The following is a 27,762-nucleotide window of genomic DNA, read 5'->3' as shown; positions in this document are numbered from 1 at the left end:
CTATGCTTTCTTTGACTACATATCCGTTTCACACCCCCTCTTTTTTTGGTCTTTTTTATTATTGTTGAGGGTTGGCTTTCTGGTGTTGATCATCTTACTTCGAGAAGTTTACTATGTGACTCTGTTCAACCGTGCAGCTCCCCTCCAGCTTGCCTCCTGTCTCCATTTGCACATATCCGTTTGTATTCTTTTCCTGGCTGGTTACACAGGCTTATTTTATATTTAAAAAGAAAAGGGATTGATTTTTTTTTCTTTAAAAAAAAAAAAAAAAAAAAAAAAATTGTCTAGGGTAAGTGAGCAGGAGAAACGGGGCACAATTTCCGAAACCCTCATGATGAGCTCACACCTGTTTTGATTCCCTAGCCGGATGTCCCCTTTAGCCGGTCCTTTACTCTTCTGTCGTGATGTTTTCGAGTCCTTTTAATACTCTTGCTTCTCAAAAAGCCCTGAACGCAGAAAGCTCGCCGATGTCCTCGGAAAAGTTCACACCATGTCCTCCCGCATCTCCAGTCGAGTGGGCGCACATCCTGCGGCGGAGACCAAGCCGTCTTTTTCAATCTCGCGGCTTTCGAGAATACCAACCGCATCTAATACTGGCACCGCAGCCCCGAGAACGCAGATTCCCAAAGCCGTGCCTTTAAACTCCAAGTGCGGGAGGGGTGTTAGTGCATCAGAAAGCGCAGAGTCCGGGCTTAATGCGCAATCTGTTGACCCGAAAATGCCTACCGGCCCGCCTCATACTTTAGTCCTAGATGTTCCGCCGCTACCGCGCACAGCATATTCATCATCAAATAACAAGGTGACGGTGCAATCTCAATTGGCTTCTCCGGCTTTGACTTCGTCGGTATCTCAGAAACCAACCCTATCAAGAAAGCCTCCGTCGATTGAACGGTATGCCGAGCGGAGTAAGTCACGATTGCCTTCTCTGAAACGTTTCCCGGGTATCGAAAAAGGAAATACAGAGGGATTTTCGAAATCATCGACCAAGACACACATACAACAAGCACAAACGCAACCCCCGGTAACACCTGTTGAAACCCGAATCGATACCAATCCTCCTGTTATTCCTGAGTTTTCCGGTCTTTCAACGAGTATAGGGCCTTTACACCTTCCCCCTCCAACCCCCAACTTCACTAGCAGCCCTTCAACGAGATGTTCAGACTCACCGGGGCCTTGGAGTAGCAGGACATCCACCCCCACGTCATTATCCTCCTACTCACCTGGACTCACCCACCCCTCCAAGATTGGATCTCGTCTAAGACAACCCAGTCCATCGCTATTCCGTGTCCATCCCACTCCTTATCATGTGTCTGGCGCATCTTATCCGGGCGCGACGAAAGATGCCCCCTCTTTTCCAAAATCCCCTCAACGAGCCCAAACGGAACCAGCTCAAATAACAGGGTCGAAACTCCCAACAAAACACCATCTTCAACCGGCAAATAAGGTGAAAACTGAAGCACTGCGTTGCCCTTCGCCATCTCCGACGCCCGCCTCTAAGGGACCGGTACCGAAACCATATAGTAAGGTGGATGTTGCAACCTATAGACAAGAGAATATGAACGCTGAAGCGCGGAATAAATGTCTTCAGAAGGTTAGCAAAGTCGAGGACGTTCGTATACCTCCATCCAAACCTCCAGCGAGACCTACACGCACAGGTACCGAGGGCCTAGGACTCCAATCCTCTCCAGTTATTCACAGCAACCTTTCCTCATCGAAGCTGGCTGGACACAAGCGCCAAGATTCTGCGGAGGGCGGTTTTCGATTTAAAGCAGTAGGAAACGCAGTGTCTCGAGATATGTCAACCGACTCCTTCCAACCAAAAACCTCGTCTCGGATCCCCCACCTTTCTCCTTCACCTAATACATTTGATAGGACTGATTCTCGTTCCCCTACTCCTAGGCATTCGAGCCGCTCGGTCTCAAGAAAAAGGTCAGTCCTTGTCAAAGAGCCCAAGGAAAAGGACGTCAAAGCGGAGGCCACTGATAGTGGAGGGAGACGTTTTGGTTTCTTTTCAAAGAAGTCGAGGGCGTCCCCTGAGCCATCTCGGTTAGAACAGGCGGACAGGCAAGCCCGCAGGGGACCTGCCGCTGGTACTGGACACGAGGGGTATGGGAGATATGCTCAGCGTGGACGAAGGACCAGCATAGGAAGCAATGCGAGTCGCGCCGGTTCTACAAGCACCAATGGCTCCTTGGGTATCGCCAGTCGAACCCATGCTGATATTGACGACTTCCTGTTGGATCGCTTGGAACCGGTAATAATCACAGGTGGTGGAATGGACTGTGCGAACTTGACTCGAACCCGCAGTGAACAGAGCATTGGTGTATTAAGTGTCGCGTCAACTGCAAGTTCAAGCACACCTCGACAATCTACGAAGTTTTATGGTCAGTTTCCAGAGTCTCTCCTTTCCTCGACCGGACGGTTGGTCCATTCCCCGGAGCCCATGAGTGCTATATCGACCACATCTCTTTCTACGGCGCAAGGTGACTATAATTCGAAGTCGACCACCGAAAAACGCCTCTCATTTCGCAAACGTAGCTTTTTCAGTAAGGGTAATGCTAATGAGCCTCTATCCATTCCTCCGGAAGTTTCGAGGTTAGCACCACCCATTGACGTTCCCAACGCTCATCGCTCGTCGATGTCACAACCTGATGTATCTTCTTTGGCAAAAGAAGACGAAGGGAAGGACATCAAGGTGCTGAAGAAACTGCAAAAGCCTGGAAAGTGGAATTTTTTCCAGAGAAGCCATCAGCTACGCCGAAAGGACCATTTTACTGAAACCGATCTTGCATCTATTACAAAACTTCCAGTGTCGGTGTCCAATATTCCCGCTTCACGGACAGTGCCCCATTATGCCCTTCTGGATAGTGACTCAGTCGAATCAGATGCTCTTGAGGATATTCTTAACCATATAGAAGAATCTCCGCAATCAGAGGAGGAATTTCATAATATTTCAGCTAAAATGGATCTCAAAAGGCAACAATCGGTCTTACTTCCTGCACCGCCTGTCGGTCTGACCGAATATACATCTGATAGACGTCCATCATCGCCCAGGGTATTTTTTGACAAGGATGTATCCACTGTTATGCCAGAAACAATGCCCAAATCGAGTGGGTCAACACGGCTCAAATCGGTGGGCAGAATACCTGCAGTGATACCTAGAGGAAACAGGCAACATAAGCCTCCGCCGCAGTCGTTTTCTCGTCCGTTTAGTCGAGCCGATATGCCGTCGATCGCAGCAAGGTCAGATGTCAAGCCTAGTACGCCTCATCACAATATGTCATTCTCTTCTATGCCAGCCCCAGTTCCACAGCCAGCAGTGTGTGAAACACTAGACACTTCCAAGTTCTCTTCTCTTCCCGGCATCGGATATTCACAGGGCTTACCTACCACCTACCCTGAATTTTTGGTTCTCTCCCCGAGAAAAAATTCTGAAATTTCCGAAACTAGTACCGAAAGCCTCAAAAGCCTCAAGGCCATAACCGCCATCATGCCTATCCCGGGATCTAAGTTAACAGAAGATGAGGTCTGGGACGAATATGACGATTTCATCGATAAAGTTCTGATTTCTCCTCCGCAAAATGTGAAAGGCATTTATTCCCCTCGAAATTCTTTCAGGATGGCCACACGAGCGAGTAAAGCACTTCAGGCAGGCTTGAACGCGACCACAATGAATTCGAGGTTGTCATGTCAGTCAGACTGTTCTTCAGCAAGCACACAAACCTCTGTGCACCTAAGCCGCTCCATGATACTCTCGGGATTGCACTCGTCCTCCATTGCTCCGTCCACCCCTGTTTCTCTCGGCGAATTGTATTCTGGCTATGCCGAAAGCGATAAGAGTGTCATTGATTCGGCAATACTGGATGTTCCACCTCTCGGAGCTTCCAAATGTGTTCAAGCCTCGGGGGGCGATAAAGCGCAAACAAACGAGCTTGGTCGTCGGAAGAACGCTGCTCTCCTAGATCTCGCGGAGCGTGAACGACTTGGTGCTCTTGCACAAGCAAACTTGCGTTCGGGATCCTTGATGACTAGTCGCTGGTTATCATTTGGTCGGGTGCTTTTCAGTCCTGCACAGAATCACGTCCGGACTGAGGACCAGTCTCGCATCCTTGTCATTGATGGCCTTGGTAACGATGATTGGTCTTTTTACTGTTCCTTAACTTACCCCAAAGCCACGGTTTACAATCTTAGTGTTCTGCCTTGTGGTCCAACCAGCAGCAATCCCGCTGCTTGGGATCCTCCGACCAACCATCGCTCTGTTCACCACGCCAATTTTGAAAATCCGTTCCCTTTTCCTAAAGGATTTTTCACTGTTGCAATATTGCGCTTTCCGGCGGCGTGCTCGGAAGTTGGGTTGAAAAATGCAATTTTTGAGTGCAAGCGCGTTCTTCGCACTGGTGGTTACTTAGAGATGAGCATCCTAGACCTGGACATGGTCAATATGGGAAGTCGAACTCGAAAGGCAGTCCGAAATCTTAAGGAGCGTATGTTTTCCGCCGATTCTAGCGTCAGTCTCAAGCTAGCTAGTGACAATATTCAGCGGCTGCTTGGAAAACGAGGATTTCAGAACCTCAACCGTTGCACAGTTGTGGTTCCTGTTGCAGGTACAATAATGAAATCCTCGGATACATCGAATTCTAGTCGCTCAACAGCTCCTAGCAGCATGGATACACCTAACGACTCGCTTCCGCCTCGTTCAGCGTCTACAATATCGGAAAGTCAAAGCCGTATAAGACCTCCTTCAGACGATGTCAATGTCTCTCTTGGCGATCTTCTATCAGATCCATCGCCATCGGCTGCAAATGATGAAGATATCGCCAAGATGGTTGCCAAAGTTGGACGCTGGTGGTACACTCGCTGTTATGAGACGTCTGTACTGCCAGAGGGAAATCTCGATGGCAGCATTTGGGCAGATCATCGGCTTTTGCGTGAGTGTCAAAGACGTGGCACTGGATTCAAGTTATTGATTGCCTATGCCCAAAAGCCGAGCGAAGTGACACGACGGACAGTGAGTGTGTAAAACTGACCAGCATCATTCTCTTTCATACGGAGTACTGGTTAAATGGGCTTTCATGCCGTATTACGATTTTCTACGACGTTTATGATTTGCATGACGTGGACGACGAAAGATTAACACCAGAATTTTCTTTATATAACGCCTTCTACTTGGGTCTTATGAATTAAGACTATATCGAGTAGCTAGATTGCACGTGCCATAGTGCCTGTGTTAGATACCACGGTTTTACTGTTGCTTTTTACCATGTTCCTCTTTTCCCTTTTTGTTTCTCTTCCCAAGGCTGGTCCGTTCAATTTGAAATAATTCTTCTCTTTTTTTAACGTGCATCTTATCGTGTTAGCTATGATGGATTGGACTGGATTTGTTCTTTTTAGCATATGGGCGGCAAGCGGTTGAAATTTGGATTGTATCCTAGTTGGTTTCTCTTGTTCTTGTTGTACTTTTATCTTCCTTGGGGGTATAGCTGTACTCGGAGGGCTCTCCAAATCGCTAACTGTCAGAGTGCTATGTATGTTACTCGGCCCTACGCCGCATGATTTCGCTTCAGCGTATGCTTCCTGGTTGTTGGCAATAAACCAAGAATTTAGTTAATGCATAATTATTCTTTGGATTTATTCTCTCCTTGAGACTGGTGACCAGGTTACAAGTGGATCATTTACTATCCCCAGATACTCCAGATGCAGTTTTCTATTCATATCCGAGGAACTTTTCTCCGGGGCGCCCCTTTTCGCTTAACTTCTCGCCAGTGGTTTCATAAGTTAATTAACAGTTATTAATAGATGGCACTAACTAGTTACAGAGTAAAGTAAGTTAACCACTTAACTAACAAGTTAATTGATGACCCTGGCTGGACCCCTGAAGGAACTTGTTAATTGATGTTAATTATGGATAATTAATTTCGAAAGCGGAAACTTAACTGCCCCACATGAACCTTAATATGCCCACTAAAGCCAGGCAAAGAAGCTGTGTGGAAAAGTAAAACTATCTCCCTGGTCAAACATGCAGGGAGTGGCATAATGCTCGTGATTTGCTCTGATTGAGCTTTTCAGGGAACAAGGGATAATTCCGGAGCTCGCAATATTGTGTAGAAAACAAGAACTCAATGATGTTGAGAGAATAAGGAACGCGGGTGAAAGAGCAAGCTAAACTTTTGTGTCTTCGAGTAACTACTGCCTGATGGCAGGTAAAGGTCATGATCCATGTATTTCCAAAACATGCAGATATGTATGTACAAAGAAACCCAAGTATAAACCTCGAAACTATGTACCGAGTAGTAATTTCGCATTCTTAATCCCTCATAAAGAAATCAAACCTCCTAGTCTATTGTATTCCGTAAAGTTGCGATTGGCTAAAAGGCCTCACCCATACATCCAATATTGTGCGAGGTATTTGACTTCGAAACGGCCAGGCATATTCCTGCAAGTGGCGGGTGCTTTTCCTGACGTAGTTTTCACACGATAGACACTCTAGCATAACGTTAGTAAAGTGAATGTTGAGAAGCAGCCAGACAAATAAGCATCAACAGAAATTGTCTAGTTTTTTCTTTTCCTTTCCTTGAACGTACCTCAATCCCAGATCCATCCACGCGATCGAGCTTTAGCCAGTCGACATCAATGTTCCGTGGAGCAGGAACTTTCGCAGCCACTGAAACATAAGCGTAGTCCTGCTGGCCAACTTGGCGTAGATCGAACATGGGAACACTACCAGCAAAGTAGTGATGGCCCATCAGATCAATGTTGAGGTATTTGGATATCATATGATTGAGAATTTTCGTAGGAAGCCTGACGGCCAGACGTGCAAACATATCCAACAACAGCGAGTGCTTTGTAACGAGACAGGAAGCATCGTAAAGCGTAGCGACCGCGCCAACCAGTGATGGTGTCTCGAGATTTTCGCAAGTATAGTTCTGGGTCCCGACGCCGAGAGTTATGTATTTGAGCTCCAGTTTGGAGGCGGGGACGGGTAGTTCTGAGCCATTGCCGGTATCGGGCAACACTGTTTTGAATATATTGCAGCCCGAAGCTTGACCCTGGCGGCGGATGCTGTTTAAAACATTTCCGGCAGCTGATGCGGACATGGATAATCCGGAGTCGATTGGGGCGCACGCGACACCCAAGATGAGAAGCGAGTAAGGTAGGAGGCTAGAAAGATACATTGTGATTGAACTTGCTTGGTGAAAGTAAAAGTGACAAGAGGTACAAATTGTAGAACGTGATGGTAGATGAGGAAAAGAGGACGGGGCCTTGCGGATTAAGATAAAAGTCTGGCACGACTTCTCTCCCTGAAGTCAATCATTCTGAGGGCATAGCTCCGGACTGCTTGCAAGAATATATAACGGTTGGTTTTGGCATAGGAATTTGCCCAGACCTGCCTCGTCAAGACCTTCGAGATTCGGTGCATCGGTAGGGTCTTCTCTGTCCTGGTTCGTCAAGGGAGCGATTCTAAATTCAACCACAGTATGTGGAGCGATAAGAAAAGAAATCATAATAATAGAGTCTTTTTTTTTCCTGCCAGCACTAATTCAACTTGCAGAATCCACTAGCAGGGGTAACTATATTTTAGCATGGGTGCGATATCCTTGCCTCCTGTTGGGCGGCTAGAGAGACCACCAGATAAAATTGGCCACTCCACGAAATGCGGCGCTTAACGCCTTTTATTGAAGGATGAGTTGTCGAGTGTGAGGAGAGTCTCAATGAAATCAGCCAGGGCTCACTGATGACTTCACCTGACAACAGAACCAGGGAGCTGAGTCCGAGGCCAATAGTTCATCCCCGGAGTAGACATGTCAAAAACGCCTGGCTCCAACAGGATTGTTAACATAATGGCTCAATTATTAGGAGCTAATCTTGATAACAAGGAAATAATGGGTGCATCAACAGTGAACCAACAATATTGAACCTTGAGGATCTCCATTGCAGGGAAAATCCACGGCAGCCATGCCATTCTCGAAACCTTCTCTTGCTGGCAGTGATTGTCGACTCCAGCCTTGTGTAGCTTCGGACAGATCCCAACTTATCGGTGCACGCGATGGTTGATTGTCTGATTGGATGCGCCATCTCATTGAGGACCCTTATTGGTCCAGTAGCTGGCTGTGCAGAAGGAGACTGTTCAAATAACTATGCAGCGGTGATGGAGGTTTGAGAGAAGATATCTCTCAATTTTTTCTGCCTCACCGACGGAAACTTTCGAGTGCCGAGTGTCACAGAGAGACTCTGAGACCAGAGCTACTCCGGCAGTTTGTTGACTAGTTAGTTAGCCCCATAGTTAAACCCTCTCCCTCGTTATATCCACGGCAAGTTTAGACGTTGCCAACTGAAAGCTGTCTGTGTATGGAGTACGGAGTATGGAGTACGGAAATTGTTTATTCGGCACGAATTATTCGGTTACTCGTACTGTAGTGAAAGAATTGTGTATTCCGCACGTTTGCAATCGTATTCCTTGAGTCTGCCTCCTCTTGAGAAATTCGAACAACACTCCCGAAGAAACACGATTGCGACGCCGCACACTGGCAACTCTCCTGCAGGCGGACGGGCACCGCCCGACGCCCCTTATCGCGGATCAGTTATTTTCCGTCGGGAACCGGAGCCACAAACTTCCGGTGCGACCTCTTCACGTGATAAAGAGGCTGGTTGATTAATAAGCAACCCATAAACTTTCCCCGTTGAACGTCAATCTCGAAATGCGACAAGCTGACGGATGCATTCAGCCTTTCATCTATCGAACATCAAGACAGAAAAGGGTACAGGCCAGCTTCCCATTGCCTGTAACGGATACTCTTTCTCATCTATGCCACCCACCTTTCTTTTGCCCTCGGTGAGCCCCAAAATACCCAGTCGCCACCATGTCAGACGGTACGCCTAATCAACCCATGGCCCCTTGCACCGCGCCACTGACATTGTCGCGTCTAGCTGAATTTGATGCCATCAAACGGCTGCAGGCTGAGCGCAATTCTGCAGCCGCGGCAAAGAAAGGTTCAAAGACTTTTGATCCGTCCAACCAGCGGACTGACTTTTCCACCAAGGCTTCTCTGACCGAATCCTTCGACACCACCCTCTATGATCGAAACGGAGCCGATAAATATGCCGGTTATAACACCTCTATCGCCGTTGATGGTGAGGATGATGAAATGCCAGATGCAGATGCCGACCAGAGCCGTAGGCTTATCGGTCAGTATACCGCAAGCAAAGACCAGCTGAATGAGTTCGCAAGTGGGAAGGGTGTTGAAGAAGAAGATATTCTATTGGGCCGTGAGAAGTCCGCCAGGATATCCGAGCGAGAGACTGAATATCAGAAACGACGCTTTAATCGTGCTCTCACTCCAACGCGGGCCGACCCATTTGCGGAAAATGCCAATGCAAATGTTGAGGCAGAAGGCCATACTTATCGCGACATCATGGCACTTCGAGAACTCGAGAAGGAAGAAGAACGCGTGAAGAAGATCATCGCTGAAAAACAAGTCAAGGGAGAAGATGGCATTGTGGAGCATGAGGCCACCTTAAAAATCGACGAGGGGGACAAAGAAAATCGAGAGTTAGGTTCTGTATCGGTTACGGCTGGTAGAAAGAGGAAACAGAGATGGGACGTAACATCTGAGTCTCCCGCTGCAACAGAAACTACTGAAGCTGCTGACGCCAAGCCCAAGCGCTCAAGATGGGACCAGACACCTGCCCCTGCCGCCCCTACAGAAGCCCCCAAACGAAGGTCGAGGTGGGATCAAGCTCCGTCTCTTACAGCAGCTACGCCCATCGGCCATCAAGGTCTCTCGACACCCATGCACCCTTCACAGGCACCCGTTCCAATGGCACCTGTAACCTTTGGCTCCGATATAACTGGTCGAAATGCACCCCTATCGGACGAGGAACTAGATATGATGCTTCCCTCCGAGGGATATAAGATTCTCGAACCACCTCCTGGATATGCTCCGCTTCGAACTCCTGCCCGCAAGATGATGGCCACTCCAGCGCCTGTTGCTAGCGCAAGCGGGATCGGTGGTTTCATGATGCAAGAACCAGAAAACGCTCGCCTTATGAGCAAGCAATTACCCACCGATATCCCTGGAGTGGGCGACTTGCAGTTTTTCAAGGCTGAGGATATGCAATACTTCGGAAAACTTGTTGACGGAGCTGACGAGAATTCAATGTCCGTCGAGGAGCTCAAAGAGAGGAAGATTATGAGGCTATTGCTAAAAGTCAAAAATGGTACTCCGCCAATGCGGAAAACCGCTTTGCGTCAGCTTACAGATAACGCACGACAGTTTGGGGCAGGTCCTCTTTTCAACCAGATTCTGCCACTGCTGATGGAGAAAACACTGGAGGATCAGGAACGGCATTTGCTTGTCAAAGTCATTGATCGTGTGTTGTACAAGCTTGATGATCTTGTGCGACCGTATGTCCACAAAATCCTTGTCGTCATCGAACCGCTCCTTATCGACCAGGACTATTACGCCCGTGTCGAAGGTAGAGAAATTATCTCAAATCTCAGTAAAGCGGCAGGCCTTGCTCACATGATTAGTACCATGCGCCCCGATATCGACCACGTTGATGAGTATGTACGGAACACCACTGCACGAGCTTTCGCCGTGGTCGCATCCGCCCTCGGTATTCCAGCCTTACTTCCATTCCTAAGGGCCGTTTGTCGGAGTAAGAAATCGTGGCAAGCTAGGCACACTGGTGTCAAAATTGTACAGCAGATTCCCATTCTTATGGGCTGTGCTGTGTTGCCTCATTTGCAGGGCTTAGTAGACTGTATTGGGCCGAATCTCAGTGATGAACAGGCCAAGGTGCGGACGGTGACCAGTTTGGCAATTGCTGCACTTGCAGAAGCTGCCAATCCTTATGGTATTGAGAGTTTCCAGGACATTCTTGGGCCACTATGGATGGGTGCGCGTAAACAACGCGGCAAGGGCCTTGCCGGTTTCCTCAAGGCCGTTGGCTACATCATTCCTCTTATGGATGAAGAGGGTGCGAATTACTTTACTAGCCAGATCATGGAAATTATCCTTCGCGAGTTCTCTTCTCCAGATGAAGAGATGAAGAAGGTCGTTTTGAAAGTCGTATCTCAATGCGCCGGTACAGACGGTGTTACAGCAGCATATCTGAAAGAGCACGTACTCCAGGACTTCTTCAAATGCTTCTGGGTCAGACGTATGGCTCTTGACAGAAGGAATTTTCGCCAAGTTGTGGAAACCACTGTTGATCTTGGCCAGAAAGTGGGCGTCAGCGAGATTTTAGAAAAGATCGTCAACAACCTCAAGGACGAGAGCGAAGCATATCGAAAAATGACAATCGAAACGATTGAGAAGCTCATAGCTTCACTCGGAGCTGCAGATATCGGTGAACGATTAGAGGAAAGGCTGATCGACGGTGTCCTTTTCGCATTTCAAGAACAAAGTGTTGAAGATATTGTGATCTTGAATGGATTTGGAACCGTTGTAAATGCCCTTGGAACTCGCTGCAAACCTTACCTTCCTCAAATTGTTAGCACTATTCTATGGCGACTGAACAACAAGTCCGCAACTGTGCGACAGCAGGCAGCAGACCTTATCTCTCGCATCGCGATGGTCATGAAGCAATGCGGAGAGGATGCTTTGATGGGCAAACTTGGTACTTTCCTCTACGAATATCTTGGTGAAGAATATCCTGAGGTGCTTGGTTCCATCCTTGGCGCATTGCGTTCTATTGTCACTGTTGTTGGCATCAACCAGATGCAGCCTCCGATTCGAGACCTTCTGCCACGCCTTACACCTATCTTGCGAAATCGGCATGAAAAGGTTCAAGAAAACACAATTGATCTTGTTGGTCGTATTGCTGATAGAGGCCCCGAATCAGTCAACGCCCGTGAATGGATGCGTATTTGCTTCGAACTGCTTGATATGCTTAAAGCCCACAAGAAAGGCATTCGCCGGGCCGCCAACAACACATTTGGTTTTATTGCAAAAGCAATCGGGCCACAAGACGTTTTGGCTACGTTGCTCAACAACCTGCGGGTCCAAGAACGTCAGTCGCGCGTCTGCACAGCCGTTGCTATTGGTATAGTTGCCGAAACTTGCGCACCTTTTACAGTCTTGCCCGCTCTTATGAACGAGTATCGAGTGCCTGAACTGAATGTGCAAAATGGTGTGCTTAAAGCCATGTCATTCCTCTTCGAGTATATCGGCGAGATGGCGAAAGATTACGTCTACGCCGTCACACCGCTTCTTGAAGATGCTCTCATCGATCGTGACCAGGTTCATCGACAAACAGCAGCCAGTGTTGTTAAGCATATCGCACTTGGGGTCGTGGGCTTAGGGTGCGAAGACGCAATGGTTCATCTCCTCAACCTTCTCTATCCCAACCTTTTCGAGACCAGTCCGCACGTCATCGATCGTATCATCGAGGCTATTGAAGCAATTCGTATGGCGGTCGGTACGGGTATTGTGATGAACTATGTCTGGGCTGGACTATTCCACCCTGCACGTAAAGTGCGAACTCCATACTGGAGGCTGTACAATGATGCCTACGTTCAGGGCGCGGATTCTATGATTCCATATTATCCGCACCTACCAGATGAAGGCGTGCCGAGAGATGAATTAGCGATTGTACTTTGATTTTCTACCGAGGAGGTTCATTATTTTTATTTTGACAATTATGTTCGAGTTTAACTTTTGGGATAAATACAGATCGTCGCGCATTCCTTCATACGCTTTGTTACTGCTCGGTCATGGCAGCTCGGCGTATCCACACATGTACCTATAATATGGATTGATTCATCTAAATCGCTTTTACACTTCGTATTCAAAGAATGGGCCGATATGCATTCGAGCACCACAGCCCAGTTGCATACTATATATATATGGAAACAGTGACGCAGTCATCTACAGTTATCTCGTAAAAATCGTACAAGGCCAACATATATTATGTTTCAGAACCCTAGAGCTCCAATTACACTCACTAACCATCAAGACCTCAAAGGGTATACTTAAAGTAAGGGTTCTTATCTCCCAGATCCTTACACTCAGCATCCAAATCCCTCCCCTCTCTCTCCGCCTGCTCCACCAGCGCAGCTTTCTGGGCATTCCATCTCCGAATACAGAATAACAGTGCCCATCCGCTCAAGAATGCACAGGCGGTAACTGAAAATAGCACCGAGTAGGCGGTCATATATTTTGGTTTCTCTTTAACCAGGAATATATTCGAACCCACGGTTCCGCCCACGAGATTTCCCAGGGTAAACTGGAGGGCCATTCCGACGGCGCGCTTCCATTGTCCCGCGAGGTTGTTGGAGGTCCATGCGACGGTGGTGGGGATACCGGAGAAGATACCACCGGCAACCAGGAAGAGGGCAAAGTAAATGACACCAGGAAGTTTGGTGGGATCGACGGCCATGCCGATAATAAGCCCTATCATTGTCATTCCCATGGGGGCGATGATGAAGGCGGCGCGGTGCTTGTAGCGATCTGACAGGACTGAGTTGAGGACGCAGATGATACAGCCAAAGGCGTAGACGGGAATGGTGAGAAGTTGAGCGTTGGCAGCGCTGTAGCCGAGGAGGTTAATCATGGTAGGGAGAGAGTATGAGAGCGCATATGTGCAGATGCAGATGGCTCCAAATATGATCTGAAAACTGGGTCAGCTCTGAGAATATTTGATGTGTAGAGACAAGTTCCACTGAGAGTATAAAAGTATATTAGACATACAGTTCCTATGTAGACCTTAGCATCAGTGAAACCTTGGATAAGATACTTCCATTCAAAGCCTCCCTCCTTGTAACCTTTGTCGTGGCCGTCAAACTGCAATCGTAGCTCCAAGAATCGTGCTTCTTCTGGCGAAAGCCACTTTGCCGAACCGGGTGAGTCTGGAATGAAGAAATAGCAAATGGAGGCAACAACACAAGTGGCAATGCCTTCAAGAATAAAAAGCCATCTAAGAAGTGAACATTAGCCAGAGTTGATCAAAGATTTCGTTAGGATATCAAAAACGGCTCGTACCTCCAGCCACTGTAGCCGCGAACGCCTGTCATGTTACCGATAGCAAAAGCAAGAAGCCCAGAAAAGGCACCAGAGAGTGATGCTGCAGAATAGAAAAGGGCGACACGATACTGGACCTCAAACCTCTTGTACCAGGCGGTAGTAATGAAAGTACAGCCTGGGAAGAGACCGGCTTCGAACACTCCAAGAAAGAAACGACATGCCAGGAGTGCAGAATAATTTTGGCAGAGCCTACCAATCCTTGTTAGAGACCACTAATTCCTGCCAAAAAGCAAATCTTCTCAAATGGGCCAAAACTCACCCCATGACTGTCATGATAATACCCCATCCGAAGACAATGATTGTCAGCCAAATAGATGGGCGTAGCAACTTGAGCATGATATTGCTTGGAACCTCGAACAAGGCATAAGGGAAAAAGAAGATGGTCAAGCACCTATCGTCCATTAGTATAACGTGCGGAAACCCCCAAAAAAAATGCTAGAAAATTCAATACCAGGCATATTGCTGAGGACTAAGATTTAGGTCTTTCTCTAAACCCTGAAGCCTTGCATTTCCAATGTTCGATCTATCGATGAAAGCAACAAGATACAAGATCGCCAAGGGGGGCATTAGGCGTACATCAACTCGACGCAGAAGCGACTTGACACGATTCTCGTCGAATTTAGCCTGGAGGTCATGGTACTCCTGAAGCTCTGGTAAAACAAACTCGTCACGTTTCTCGGTGACCTCGCCACCGATCCCGACTTCTGATGATTTGTCCATCTTCTCTGTTATCCAAGGCGCAGTCGCAGGTTGAAGCAAGATCGCTACCCCGTGGGGAAAAACTGGAGGGGCAGAGGCCACCCTATATTTTCCATATATCAGTGCATCCAAACGAGCATAAAGTCCATGGCGCCATCGAGAGCCAGAACTGTGCCCCCTGGCCAGATCGTGTGCATGTGCAATGCGCCGCGGAGAGCAACCCTCCGCGACCCGACATCCCCACATTTTCCCCATAGATCCCCACATCGAGGCTGATTAGTAAGGGGGTAGACCCCACGACAGCGGCGAATCCACAGTCGGAGCGGAGGTCCGTCAATTTGGTTCTTATCTCTTTCCCCGCGGCTAAGAATCACGGGATCGTGGGGTTCTGCCTGGGCTCCGGGGGTTATCTCGCGAAGGCGCTCCTACATTGTAACTACATGCGAAATACGCCATTCGTAGTGAAGTCAGGAAAGGAGTGAGTCTGTCCGTCCATGAAACCGTAGAGCAGGTCCTCCTGAGCGTAATGGCTGTTGGGCATACTAAATCCCGAGCTGAAAGTATCTCCATGATTTAGATCTCCCGTGACCGGGGACCGCGAGGGAAACATGCGCAAGATAGCATCCAGATCCAGGGAAGAAGGAGAATGGATATCCACGCCTGGTGGATCTATTGAAACAATATTGGTTAAACTCCCTCTCCCTCCATCCAGCCTGGTGAATATGGGAATAACATACCTGACACTAACTGCAACCCATTCGCCGCCATAATCTTGCGAATGATCCTAGCAGGCTTGGAGACTCCAACATTTGGAAGAGAAAGCTCATCCAGGCTGTGCAAACTTGCCGATAGCAGCGACGAATTTTCTCCAGGATTATCTCTCTCAGTCGCAGCCGCGTTGCGGACGTGAATAGTGCATGCCACATAAACGGCATAGCTCATCAGATACGGCGCTCCCCGTAGCGTGTACGTGGCTTGATAAGCAAGAACTATGCTAGTGATGTTTCTAGCGGCTGTGGAACACCGCTTCCATGAACTCGCCGGCGGAACGGCGGACCGAAGGTGGCCATCGGAAATGAATGGCCGATGAAGAAGAATAACCAGCGAATAGTACAAAGCATTTAGAATCATCACGTTGGGGGCAGGTCGAGCCTGTGAGGTCGCAGGATTACCCGACCAAGGCTCAAATTTGAGGTCCCCGGGGAGACTGTCCTTCCACGAGATAAGGGCGTCGTCGATAGACTGAAGGCTCGCTCTTGCATTTGCTGCCGTGGCCCCAACAACGTAAAATCGGTTAATGATTTTGGTCATGATTCTTGATAAGAGGCACAGTTGTTGGAATGTAGATACCGAATGAATCGGGGTGGGAGTGAGCGGAATAGTTGACATATTTTCTGTGGGGAACATCGGGTCAACATATGGCGTCCACAACTCCTTTTCCTCCATCGTGTCCATGAAATTACGTGAAACGTGGACATCTCTTAGATGGATTGTCATTGGCCGCCCCAAATACAAACTCTGCAGCTTGTCGCAAATGAAAGCGCCCCAGAACACCCGCCTGCGAATCTCGATATCTTCAGCGTTCGCGGTCGTAGCTTTGTAGTCCAGGTGAAGGCCCAGATCGTATACCATTCGGAGTGCATAGCCAGTATAGAGCCACCCTTTCGAGGTATCACCACGTGCATTGTAAGTGGATCCCAGCAGAAGCAACCCTACTAGTGTCGCGATGCTTGACGCGTTCAGAAGAGATTGCTCCGCCAAAAGCTGGTCGCAACGCGCGAAAAAACGAAGACCAGACGTGGTAGAATCGACTGGGTTATCTCGGACTTCAATTCTCTGAGAATATTTACTGGAACATGCAAAAATGGCATTGATTAAGAATTCGGAGCAGTACGGCCCATTTTGCATCAAGTCTCTCATGATTGCCGGGCGATACGTAAGGAGAAACGTGTGATGCTGCCTGTTCCAATGAAGATCGAGCAGGTGCTTAGCCAGTTCCAGTGGAACACCAAAGACGTCCTGTCTGTAGCAAAGGTCATGTTCGCGTTGGCGCTGCAGGATTGCGTTTGCAATCAGCTGGTTTCGAACATGCTCGGCAACGGGCGACTCAGTGGGAATAACAGGTCGCGTGGGGCCTTGGAGAGCGGACGAAGGGCCAAAGGTGTCTACCTTTCCACCTTCACCGACAGAAAGGAATGGAAGGACGTCGAGATCTTCGTCAGAGGAAATGCCAGCTCCATCGTCGTCAGACTGGTGTCTCTTCCCAGTTCTAGTGGCGCTTTTCGGCTCTTGCAGAACTGCTAGTGCCGGTGAAATTGTTTTCACAACCACATTTCCATCTACGATTGGAATGGATTCCAGAATACCAGCTACTTCGTCTGGCGACGCTCTTTTGAGCCGTAAAACGACATCTTCCAGGGCCCTCTTTTCACCTTGCAATGCATTGACAATAGCGGTAGACGGCCTGACTCTTTGTCAGCGCAACCTTTTACGGGGAAAACCACACAAGAAAAGATGGATGGAATGATCGGATTTACCTCCGCTTGGGAACTTCGAGAATATATACGCACTCCTTCTTCTGGTTAATGCATGAACTGCAACTTGGACGCTGAGTGTCGCATTTGATCTTTCTCGCCCGGCAGAACTGGCATGCACGCGCCAGTACCTTGGGCTGGCTAGGCTCTTGGGACTTGGCCATGGTTTGCGGTGGTAGGCATGTCGTCGCTTGCGCCTCGGGTTTGAAAGATGGAATGCCGTTCAACGCACGGGTCTGGCGCCCTAAGGTTGCGGTGTCTCATTAGTCACACGCGGGCCAACCGACTCGTTCTCTGGCTCACCAACCCACTCAGCCGGCCAGCGAATCAAAAGCGCAACTTCGTCAGCTTTTAACCAGCGGCCAACTTCGGGATGATCCCATTCCCGGCCGGCGTTAGCTACGAGAATGCAGGAGAAGATCTATGTTCTCCTTTTGTTTCTCCCTTGAAGTTGAACGTCTTAGAAAGTAGGCCCCGTATCGAAAATCACATACGGAGTATATTCAATGCGATTACGGAGCATGTGCCATTAATAAAAGCGTATATAATTTTCATTCGATCATCACCGCTGGTTGGATGCTTGAAAAAAAAAAAAAAAAAAAAAAAAAAATTGAGGAAAATATACGGAGTAGAAACCGAGGATATCCTCAGGCCCAACACCACCATCACAGTTAACAAAAAAACGAAGCTATTCTAAACCGCCAATCTTCCACCATCCACAGGTAAATTAACTCCCGTGATAAATGAAGCCTCGTCGCTTGCTAGATAAACAGCTGCATTTGCAACATCCGTCGGCTCCGACATCCGTCTCAGCGGCACCGATTGTGCGAATCTTTCGCGCTCTTCCGGCGTATCGGGGACACCAGAGAACATCTCTAATAATCCAGTCTTTCCGCGAAGAGGGCAGATGGAGTTAAATCGAAGACCTTGGGGCCCATATTCTGCAGCGAGACCCTGTGTGACCTGTGCCATCCTCGACGTTAGCCAGCGCCTTTTACAGGGGGTGGGATGATTGGTGTCGGAAACGGGATCAGGTAGCCGGCATGGCGCAAGCTCAGCAGAAGAGAGAAAGCTCCATACCGTATTCAAAAAGCCCTTTGTGCCGCCATAAAATACCTGGCCAGGTCTTACTCGTGTGCCTGCGACCGACGATGTATTCAAAAACACACCAGACTTCCTCTCGACAAAGTACGGGACCACGACAGCGACGCTCTGATAGATGCTCTTCACGTTCACGGCAATAATTTTATCAAACTCATCCTCTGTAACCTCAATGCTAGGCTTCTTCCGGTATGTCGTTCCAGCGTTGTTCACAACAATGTCCAGTTTACCGAATTTCTGCTTTGCCAACTCGAGAGCATCTTCCCACGCCTTGCGGCTTGTGCAGTTGAAGTCCACGAAAACTGCACTGCCTCGCGCGGCTCCGGATTTGGCCTCGATGTCCTTCACGACACGGTGGCCGTTCTCGACCGCGATATCTGCGACCAGGACGTGGGCGCCTTCGTCAACGAAGGCGTGCGCGATGGCTTCGCCAAACCCGGAACCCGCACCAGTCACAATAGCAACTTTCCCTTCAAGTCGGCCAACCATTTTGCCCAGTGAAGTAATGGAAGTGTAATGATCCAATGTCGCGGGGCGAATATGCTGAGGAGTAAGGACTTCGGCTTTTTTTTTTTTTTAAGACAAAGTGTCTAGAATTAGCTAGGAAAAACACCCAAGCGATAAATCAGGAGGTCAGACCAGCCGGCCAGAGCGTTTCTTTTGAAAGCTCCGTTTGCCTTCTGCCTCTCGCCAGCGCTGCGGAACGAATGCATTCGCGATTCCCGCGATCGGGCGTGTTGACCCCGCATAGTGGGGGAACAGCCGTTGATTGCTTCGGCATGTTTAGCAGACCCGAATCATCAAAAGAGCTTTGGTGGCAGGTTGCGCCCGTTTGTTTCTCGCTTCTTGGCTACCCGACGGCACATCCGGGGAAACGTGAAGCACAAAAGCGTTTCATGGACGGTCCTTGGCGGTTCCGTTGCCTTTGCCCGCTACTCGACGGAGTGGAATGCTCCGCAACCTCCACGGCGCAACCTGCGCAACGGACATCGTCATCGCACCGATTGGTCTTAGGCCTCGGCGGAAGATCAAATTGCGATTCGTGCCGCCAGTATGGCCGTCATCGGGACCCCAGGACAGCGCTCTGGATCGCTCAAGGCTTCTCTTCTCGCGAGTAGACGGAACAAATGTTTCCCGGTCTCAGCCTGCCTCATCCAGGTGGAAGACAGACTCCGTACACAATTCCGCTCTCGCCGCCGGGTGAGCGGTGTATGGCCTGACCCAGCAGACTCCGTGACAGGTTTCCGTGCTTTTACCCAGGGCGCATATAACAACTATTTGTCTTCTTAAAATCATCTCACGCTGGCAACTTGTCTTTCAATGACGGACTCCAAAGTTCAGCAAGAATAGAACCATTGCTCTCGGCCTTTCTGCCTCGGTTGCCTGTCCCTCGGATACGGATTGAATCTTACCAATGTCCCTCCCACTGGACTGCGACGTCCTGGTTGCCGGCAGCGGCAATGCTGGGTTTTCAGCCGCCATATCAGCAGCCGAATCAGGCGGTGGACGAGTTGTTCTGATCGAAAAATCCCCAGAAGAATGGTCTGGCGGCAATTCGTTCTTCACCGCAGGCGCATTCCGTACCGTCCACGGTGGACTCGACGATCTCCTCCCAATCGTGAACAATGTCGATAAAGACACGGCACAGATTATCGATATGGAACCTTACACCCCGAAGAATTTTACGGACGACCTTCTCCGCATGACAGCTAATCGGACAGACGCAGAGCTTAGCAAGATTCTTGTCCAAGATTCAAATTCAGCCGTCAAATGGCTTGCACATCACGGTGTGAGATTTCAACTATCGTTCAATCGTCAAGCCTACAAAGTCGATGGTCGATACAAGTTTTGGGGAGGGATGTCGCTCAAAACTGAAGATGGTGGAAAGGGCCTTATTCAGGATCATCTTACGGCGGCCCGCCGTCTCGGAGTGACTGTGCTCTATTCAACCCCCTTGAAAGGCATAATCAAGGACCAGAATACTGGAGCCGTTACCGGTGCTCGCGTTGAGCACAACGGCCAGGAGCGAATCGTCAGAGCCAAAGCAGTGATTCTAGCAGCTGGTGGCTTTGAAGCTAACTCACGGATGAGAGCCCAGTATCTCGGCCCTGGGTGGGATCTTGCTCTTGTGCGCGGCACCCCTTTCAACGTCGGCGACTGCCTCGAAACTGCTATTCGTGATGTCTCCGCCAAGCAAGCTGGAAACTGGTCTGGCTGCCATTCTGTCGCCTGGGATGCCAATGCTCCCGCCAATGCTGGCGATCGCGAAATCTCCAATCAGTTCACCAAGTCCGGCTATCCTCTCGGCTTGATGGTCAACTCTGAGGGTGAACGTTTCGTCGATGAGGGCATCGACATGCGTAACTACACCTACGCCAAATTTGGCAGAGCAATCCTCGCACAGCCAGACAACATTGCCTTCCAAATATGGGACCAGCAGACGATCTCGTGGCTACGACCGGAAGAGTACCGTCCGGAAATTGTTGAGCACATCACCGGCTCTACGATCGAAGAGCTGGCAGAAAAATGCGCCCAGCGCGGCCTACACAATCAGGAGAAATTTGTCAAGACCATTTCGGACTACAATGAAGCGGTCTATCAGAATCGCAGGCAGAATCCGAACGCGAAATGGAACCCTGCAGTCAAAGACAGACTATCTACACAGTCTCGCAACGGAGGACTTGCACTTGCGAAAACGAATTGGGCGCTGCCATTAGATAAGGGCCCTTTCCTTGCAGTCAAGGTGTCTTGCGGCATCACCTTCACTTTTGGTGGATTGGCGGTAAACCCACAAACGGCTGCTGTGATCTCTTCAGCGTCAAACAAGGAGATTCCTGGATTATATTGCGTTGGAGAGATGCTGGGAGGCTTGTTCTATGGCAACTATCCTGGTGGTAGCGGTTTAACTGCCGGTGCCGTGTTTGGCCGGAGAGCTGGAGCAGCTGCTGCTGCAAGCGTTAGTCGGCAGTCCGTGGTGGATAGAGCGAGGTTGTAATAAAAAGAACTGGTTAAATGTTTCAGATATGCTGGGTTTATAATTCTGTTTTAATTCGTTATGTATATAAACTTGCATGGAAGATGTCAGTTGCATATAGACAGAATTCGATCTGCTCTTGAGTTCGAAAGTGATCCTTACATTTTTACTGGTAGTTTAGCAAACAGTGTGTGACCATGCACCCATGCTTTGAGAACCCCGCGGAGAAATTATTGTCAACAGGATGTATACATCGTGACTTGCAAGAAAAACGGAGAAGTAAATGAGAAACTAGAAGCGCCTTGTCTTTCGATCTGGTGCAGAGTATGGACTGTACATTTCATCAAATACCAACTGTCACACTCTTGATATTTAAATACTCGTCCAGCGCACCCTTTCCTCCTTCTCTTCCCATGCCACTATCCTTGATTCCCCCGAATGGTTGCTCGCATGCACTAATCAAACCCACTCTGCATCCTACCATACCGGATTCCAAAGCCTCACTGACGCGATACATCCTGCTGATGTCCTCCGTATAAAAGTATGATGCGAGACCCGCATCTACATTATTCGCCATGGCAACGGCCTCTTCCTCGGTTTCAAAAGGAACTAAAAACGCAAGCGGGCCAAATGTCTCTTCCTTCATGAACAACATATCTTTATTGGCATTTGTGACAATGGTTGGCGGGTAGAAATTCGGACCATACTGGGCCTGAAGTTTAGCAGGATCCTCGCCGATAAGCTCACCACCACGTTCGAGAGCGTCTTTGGTTTGCCTGGTGAGCTTATCGAAGGCCTTGGGGGAATAAAGTGGGCCAAAGTTAACGTTACGATCCCAGACAGAGCCGTAAGTGAACGTCTCCCCGAGACGTGTGTGGAGACGGGAAGCAAATTGGGATATTATAGAGGAATGAACAAAGATCCTGTTTGCGCAAACACAAGTTTGACCCGAGGAACGGAATTTCGAAGATATTAGCCCTATAGACGACGTTAGGTAAACTCTCACGGGAAATCCGCTGTTACGAGACCTATACTCACCATCGACAGCTTTATCGATATTTGCATCCTCGAAGATGATGAAGGGTGCATTGCCTCCAAGTTCCATACTCGTTTTCTTAAAGGTCTTGGAACATTCAGTGTGCAGGTATCTACCAACGGCTGTTGACCCTGTAAAGCTAAGGTGACGAATGAGTTTATTAGAGCATAATTCCGCTCCGACAGCCGGAGTAGTCTCAGGACTACTGGTAATAATATTCAGCACGCCCGGGGGTCCACCCGCACGTTCAAAGAGCTTCGCAACTGCAATGGCACAGAGGGGTGTCTCGGGAGCTGGCTTGCAAATGACAGTATTACCGGCAGCAATAGCAGCACCGACCTTCCTCGTCACCATAGCAATGGGAGAGTTCCATGGCGTGATAGCGGCGACGACGCCCTGGGGTTGCTTGATGGTGAAAATTCGATTATTTCCCCTTGCAGCGGGAATTGTCTCTCCGTAGACTCGCTCGATTTCGCCCTCAAACCAGTCCAAGAAATCTGTGCCGTACTTTACTGTAACCAGGGATTCCGTAAATGGCTTCCCCAGCTCCAATGTACAGATGGCGGCAAGATCATCCTTGTTTTCCTTGATCAGGTCTGCCCATCGGCGCATGAGCCATCTCCGTTCGCGGTGGGGAGCGTTCTTGAAGGTCTTAAAGGCTTCGGAGGCGGCATCGATCGCAGCACACACATCGTCGACATCAAGATCGGTAACTTGGCAAACCTCCTTGTTGTCCTCGGGGTCTGCGATTAGCTTGATTAGCACTATGACCTGGTTTTCTTCTCAATCGATGGGCACTGACCAAAGACTGGGAATGTTTTTCCGCTCCTAGCCTCGACCCATTTTCCTCCGATGAGGGACCGGGTGTCGAGAAGGGAGGGATCTTTAAACTAAGGGTGAAGATACAACAGTCTCAGGTAAGATCTCTGAGCGAATTGAATGTCAGAGCATCGGCGGAACTCACAGTGTAGGGAATCTTCTTGAGCAAACGGTCAGCCATGACTATATCTAGAAAAACGGCAATAAACATGCGAAACACAAAAAGGATTGGACGCACATCTATCGGAAACTGCAGTTACATGCTCGGCAAATATATCTCGATATCTCTGGAGGAATTATCTCCGGTTCCTCTCGAGCTCCCCGCAGTATCGACTCGAATGGTATTTGGATAAGACTAGTCTCGGCCCCGCATGGCGACAACCCTCAGCGAGGCCGGACGGGGGAAAAGGTTCCGCCTGCCGTGCGGTGAACCAACTGGATCTACTCCGTGGTCCGGGAGTGAACTCCTCCGCAGCAACCAAACTGTGCGTCCGGCGACGGAGTTCAGGCCATCACCAAGGGACGGGCTCGAATGACCTTACGGCTCAAGGCTATCCAGACTATGTCACTGATTAGGGTTACCTCCAGTTGCGTCGTCTACAGGAAAATTGGCTCCCACAAAAAAAAAAAAAAAAAAAAAAAAAAGGAAAAAGGGGATGCTCTTGACTTTCGCACACACTTTGGATTTGCCGAGACCGCTACAGTGCTCATCTCTTTACCTGAGGTGACTGCGTTGCTTGCACGGTATTTAAGGGTTATTGAATGACAAGTTGAGGGACCCGGGGGCACTCCTCGTGTCATTGAAACAGCTCCCTTGGGGTTCCAAAACTACGGCAACGCCCTGTCGGAGTTGTCGTTAAGTGCGACGAGAACATTGCTGTCAAAGCCAACACGGGGAAACAAAGATTCCACAGAGTACACAAACGTGCAATTCCTTGCAGAGCAGGCGCCTGCGGTCCCTGCTCCAAGACCCCGTGGGTTAACCATATTTGGCCCTTTTCGCGTAGTATTCATGTTATACATTCCAGGCATGGCATCGACTGGGGCGTAGCCTAGCCTGTCGTGTGATGACAGTAGGATAATGGCAATGCACTTGGGGAATTCTGTGAGGAAGGGGTCAAGGAGCTTCGCCTTGATGCGTGCGGCCCGTTCAAAGGCATCACCACAGCCATGGAGTCCAGAGTGTGGCTCATAAGCAAAAGAATCAACAGAGGCGTACTTTATATGGAGTACGAACAATCCTCACCGGGAGCCTGAAAGTAGGTGCCTATATACAAGGAGTCGCAATTTTCACACCTAGCAGCCCTGGGAGATAAATCTTGCTGCTTGCCCGTTTTAAGCACGGGTCGGAAAGTGTAATTATGAAGAGGTTGATATCATAGGAAATAGTTGCCTCCTGACTACTCCGTATACTTGATAGTTTTCCATTCTAGACAGTCTCTGATTTCACGTTGAAGGGGAAATTTTCACTTTCCAGGTATACTTGCAGCATGAGATGAATTCCCCAAAGTCGATCAAGCAGCCAATACACAGGAAATTGTAATAGATGATTTGCGGCAAATACAGCCACCAGGCATAACGTACGTGTCAGAACAATGCATTCATCGTACTCGGGATAAAAGGTGCCAAGCTCCCAGTCAATAATCCCGATAACGGTATAGTGATCACTGACATTGTCCTGCTCACAATGTTGTCTGTCCTGACACCACCATAAGTGACACTGTTTCATGCAGCAAACCGGATTTATGATGTTCAAGAGGAGAGAGAAGAGTTTGGCGTATGTGATGCTGCTCTAATGACGGTTTAGAAATTGTAAGTCGGTGGGTTGGGTTGATAAATGTGAGCAGTGGGGATACAGAGAAGTTGACTAGCTTAACTCTTCTCCGTACCCCGACGGAGAGTCACGGCCCGCCTACATCGACGTTGGATTCTCGTGCTTGGGACTGCTTTCTCTGTTGACCGAACTTAACTAATTGGTGTGATAGACTATGTATTTCGGACTGTAAGATGTTCTCCAAAGAAGGACGACTCCTTTCCTGTCCAACCTCAGCTTCGACAGATTGATACAATCCAAATATGGCGGGCTCATCGAATGTTGCCGGCTTATCCTTACCAGCCCCGGTAGAAAACCAAGCAGTTGTCTCGCTTTCGCTGCTCTCCGGCGGCTACCTTCACCTCCCAGGAAATCTCTTCGTCGAGGGAGCCAGTGCAGAAGAAATTCTAGTATGCCCTTCCATGTCATGGCTGATAACGCACCGTCCAACAAACACCAAAATAATTTTCGACCTGGGTTTACGAAGGGACATTCAAAACTATACCCCAAGCGTCTATGAACGATTAAAAACCGTTGTCCCGGTCGTTGTCAAGGAAGACGCATTCGACAGTCTCGCCAAAGCGGGTGTCGACCCAGCCACCGACGTTGACATTGTGATGTTCTCCCATCTTCACTACGACCATATCGGTGACCCATCACGGTTCGGGCCTAAAACGAAATTCGTTATCGGCCCTGGGGCAGGTAACCTTCTCCGTGGTCCAAAATCCTATCCCGATGATCCACACTCGCATTTCGATTCGAGACTGTTTCCACCAGATCAGGTTGTTGAATTACCCTCTCCTTCTTCGACGGCAGGTGCAAGTAATCAGTTCTGGAAACCCCTAGGTCCATTCTCCGCGGCTAGGGACTGCTTCGGTGACGCGTCCATGTTTATAATCGACTCTCCAGGCCATCTGACCGGCCACATCAACCTCCTAGTTCGCGTTCAACCGGATAAATGGATGTATCTTGCCGGTGATACTGCTCACGATGTCCGCATTCTGGAGGGAACCCATAATTTTGCCGTATATCCCGACCCCCATACCGGACGTCCCAAATGCGCGCATGCAGATAAAGCTGCTGCTGGAGCGCATGTAGGACGGGTAAGAAAGCTCAAGCATATGGGAGATGTAGAAGTGGTTCTCGCCCATGATGCAGCTTGGTTTGACGAAAACAAGCATCGGTTCAGCGTGGCCGGGCCCTGATAGGATTGTTCCTAGTGAAGAATTCATGTCTAAGCTCTTGTCTCTTGTCTCTTGTTTTGCTGTTCGCCCTCTTGTAGCTTGATGGACCATATATGTTGTATTATATAAGTGTTTTAAGAAGGCCCTGAGGCCGAAATCGGCTAAGAAGCAAACTCAGCAATAATGCTTCATCATCATCTTCTTCTTCTTTTTTTTTTTTTTTTTTTTTTTTTTTTTAACAGCATCGCATTGCGATCTATCGTGCTTAGAACCATTGTATGGGTATTTTTCAGTCATGGCATTTGAGCCCTGATTCCACAGCACTTGTTAGCCGGCTTTGCTATGAGGTTGTAAATCACGCATAGGTGCATATGATGTGTGAGCACACATGCCTGTCCTCTGTATATCTCGCAACTTCTTTCAAGTCACAACTACATGTGACGAGCGAATGACTGCATGAACGTTGCCTGGGTGCCTGTCGTTGTGTGACTCTGATTCGACATTTGATCCCATCATGCAAGATGGCGAAAACAACACAGTCTTACGGCGAGGAGACTAGAGTGTGGCTGAAGCAAGTTGGACTTCCCTTTGGAGAATGTGGTCCAATCATGACCACCAGCCATGCCAGGGATAGTTAACACACGACAGCAAGCCCCTTCGCATCGCAAGAAATTTGGCAGAAGCATCCACACATCCTTGACAGTTTCCATTAATTCCCTGGCTAAGAGACAGAGAGTTTGCTGCAGTCAGCCAGCACCACACATAACTAATTTGTTTGGCTGCTGTCATCCACACGAACAAAACCTCAAAACTCCGACTACCCCTGAACGAGGCTGAAAAAGCTATATGTGATTGCCACAAAGCTCCGAGGCTGTCTGTCGGAAATTTGTGCATAGTTATCATACGGCTGTGCTTTGCCTCAATGAAAAATTGGCAGACCCGAATAGAGCAGAAGTCAAAGTCGATATCCCAGCAAACATTTGACGGCGAAAAGAAAGGTAACAATTGGGAATTTAGCCGAACTAGCAAGGCAGAAATCTATTGTCCCAGCTCATATGCCCGGAGGCAGCAGTTGGCCGCATTCCGTTATTGAGAAAACCTACGGACCATCCTAAATGCACTTGAAAGCCCCAGCCAACAGAATACGTCGGAGCAAGCAGGAGAATTAACACTTGATACCAATGACTTCTCTCCGCGGGGCTTAGATCTCTTTTTAACATCACCGTCAAGATAATACTTGAACCGAAGCCTCACGCTATTTCTCAAAGAGATATACCCGAGTGTTTTCTGATGATGTCCAACCTCGCGGCGTAGAACCGAGTCGCAAACTGGTCACATGGCTCTTAACCGGGGATAAAGACACACCCCATTAGCCACTGAGAGCGCAGTATTGTTTGGGTTGTGAAGACATATTACATCCACACAATCCCGGAACTGCGTATTTATACCTGGGACTTCGTTGAGGGCACCACAGAGACTTTCAGCACAGCCCAGAAGAGAGCATGAGACCGGATTGTGCCACTGCGGCACTGTCAGCCAGTTTTGGCATTTCATAAAGACTGAGAGAGTCGGATTGCC

At 48.9% G+C, this 27,762-nt stretch overlaps 9 protein-coding genes across 10 annotated transcripts; 4 read left to right on the top strand and 5 right to left on the bottom strand.

Annotated features, from left to right (window-relative positions):
* Positions 1 to 490: 490 nt before the first annotated feature.
* On the top strand, positions 491 to 5,020 carry CIMG_04655 (uncharacterized protein; the record flags this gene model as incomplete). Its single annotated transcript, XM_001245213.2, has 1 exon — positions 491 to 5,020. One exon carries the CDS (start codon positions 491 to 493, stop codon positions 5,018 to 5,020), a length of 4,530 nt encoding a protein of 1,509 aa, XP_001245214.2.
* A 1,193-nt stretch (positions 5,021 to 6,213) lies between these two features.
* Positions 6,214 to 7,620, bottom strand: CIMG_04654 (uncharacterized protein). The gene is made up of 2 exons (XM_001245212.2): positions 6,582 to 7,620; positions 6,214 to 6,483 (listed from the first exon to the last, which is right to left on the bottom strand). Exons 1-2 carry the CDS (start codon positions 7,170 to 7,172, stop codon positions 6,376 to 6,378), a joined length of 699 nt encoding a protein of 232 aa, XP_001245213.1. The 5' UTR covers positions 7,173 to 7,620; the 3' UTR covers positions 6,214 to 6,375.
* Positions 7,621 to 8,718: 1,098 nt separating this feature from the next.
* Positions 8,719 to 12,868, top strand: CIMG_04653. Of its 2 annotated transcripts, XM_004446017.1 has the most exons (3): positions 8,719 to 8,868; positions 8,926 to 8,988; positions 9,039 to 12,868. In XM_004446017.1, exons 2-3 carry the CDS (start codon positions 8,935 to 8,937, stop codon positions 12,600 to 12,602), a joined length of 3,618 nt encoding a protein of 1,205 aa, XP_004446074.1. In that variant the 5' UTR covers positions 8,719 to 8,868; positions 8,926 to 8,934; the 3' UTR covers positions 12,603 to 12,868. The 2 variants fall into 2 exon arrangements, with proteins under 2 accessions (XP_004446074.1, XP_004446073.1); XM_004446016.1 differs by having other exon boundaries at positions 8,728 to 8,868; positions 8,926 to 12,868.
* CIMG_11365 (MFS nicotinic acid transporter Tna1) lies at positions 12,771 to 14,744 on the bottom strand (the record flags this gene model as incomplete). Its single annotated transcript, XM_012358426.1, has 5 exons — positions 12,771 to 13,611; positions 13,692 to 13,917; positions 13,983 to 14,213; positions 14,284 to 14,415; positions 14,476 to 14,744. 5 exons carry the CDS (start codon positions 14,742 to 14,744, stop codon positions 12,961 to 12,963), a joined length of 1,509 nt encoding a protein of 502 aa, XP_012213849.1. The 3' UTR covers positions 12,771 to 12,960.
* Positions 14,745 to 15,159: 415 nt separating this feature from the next.
* Positions 15,160 to 17,532, bottom strand: CIMG_11364 (uncharacterized protein; the record flags this gene model as incomplete). The annotated part of the gene is made up of 3 exons (XM_012358425.1): positions 17,261 to 17,532; positions 15,461 to 17,187; positions 15,160 to 15,392 (listed from the first exon to the last, which is right to left on the bottom strand). The coding sequence occupies exons 1-3, from the start codon at positions 17,419 to 17,421 to the stop codon at positions 15,160 to 15,162; spliced, it is 2,121 nt and encodes a 706-aa protein (XP_012213848.1). The 5' UTR covers positions 17,422 to 17,532.
* A 418-nt stretch (positions 17,533 to 17,950) lies between these two features.
* Positions 17,951 to 19,139, bottom strand: CIMG_04651 (short chain dehydrogenase; the record flags this gene model as incomplete). Its single annotated transcript, XM_001245209.2, has 2 exons — positions 17,951 to 18,921; positions 18,998 to 19,139. The coding sequence occupies 2 exons, from the start codon at positions 19,137 to 19,139 to the stop codon at positions 17,951 to 17,953; spliced, it is 1,113 nt and encodes a 370-aa protein (XP_001245210.2).
* A 240-nt stretch (positions 19,140 to 19,379) lies between these two features.
* CIMG_04650 (precorrin 3B synthase CobZ) lies at positions 19,380 to 21,483 on the top strand. The gene has a single exon (XM_001245208.2). It carries the CDS (start codon positions 19,773 to 19,775, stop codon positions 21,351 to 21,353), a length of 1,581 nt encoding a protein of 526 aa, XP_001245209.1. The 5' UTR covers positions 19,380 to 19,772; the 3' UTR covers positions 21,354 to 21,483.
* Positions 21,484 to 21,642: 159 nt separating this feature from the next.
* On the bottom strand, positions 21,643 to 23,411 carry CIMG_04649 (succinate-semialdehyde dehydrogenase). Its single transcript, XM_001245207.2, has 4 exons — positions 23,333 to 23,411; positions 23,171 to 23,258; positions 22,371 to 23,111; positions 21,643 to 22,310 (listed from the first exon to the last, which is right to left on the bottom strand). Exons 1-4 carry the CDS (start codon positions 23,366 to 23,368, stop codon positions 21,676 to 21,678), a joined length of 1,500 nt encoding a protein of 499 aa, XP_001245208.1. The 5' UTR covers positions 23,369 to 23,411; the 3' UTR covers positions 21,643 to 21,675.
* An 885-nt stretch (positions 23,412 to 24,296) lies between these two features.
* Positions 24,297 to 26,375, top strand: CIMG_04648 (uncharacterized protein). Its single transcript, XM_001245206.2, has 3 exons — positions 24,297 to 24,999; positions 25,173 to 25,189; positions 25,247 to 26,375. Exon 3 carries the CDS (start codon positions 25,264 to 25,266, stop codon positions 26,203 to 26,205), a length of 942 nt encoding a protein of 313 aa, XP_001245207.1. The 5' UTR covers positions 24,297 to 24,999; positions 25,173 to 25,189; positions 25,247 to 25,263; the 3' UTR covers positions 26,206 to 26,375.
* Positions 26,376 to 27,762: the final 1,387 nt, after the last annotated feature.

This window comes from Coccidioides immitis (genome assembly GCF_000149335.2).
Source record: "Coccidioides immitis RS genomic scaffold supercont3.4, whole genome shotgun sequence".
Lineage (NCBI taxonomy): Eukaryota > Fungi > Ascomycota > Eurotiomycetes > Onygenales > Onygenaceae > Coccidioides > Coccidioides immitis.
This window is presented reverse-complemented; position numbering and strand designations above follow the sequence as displayed.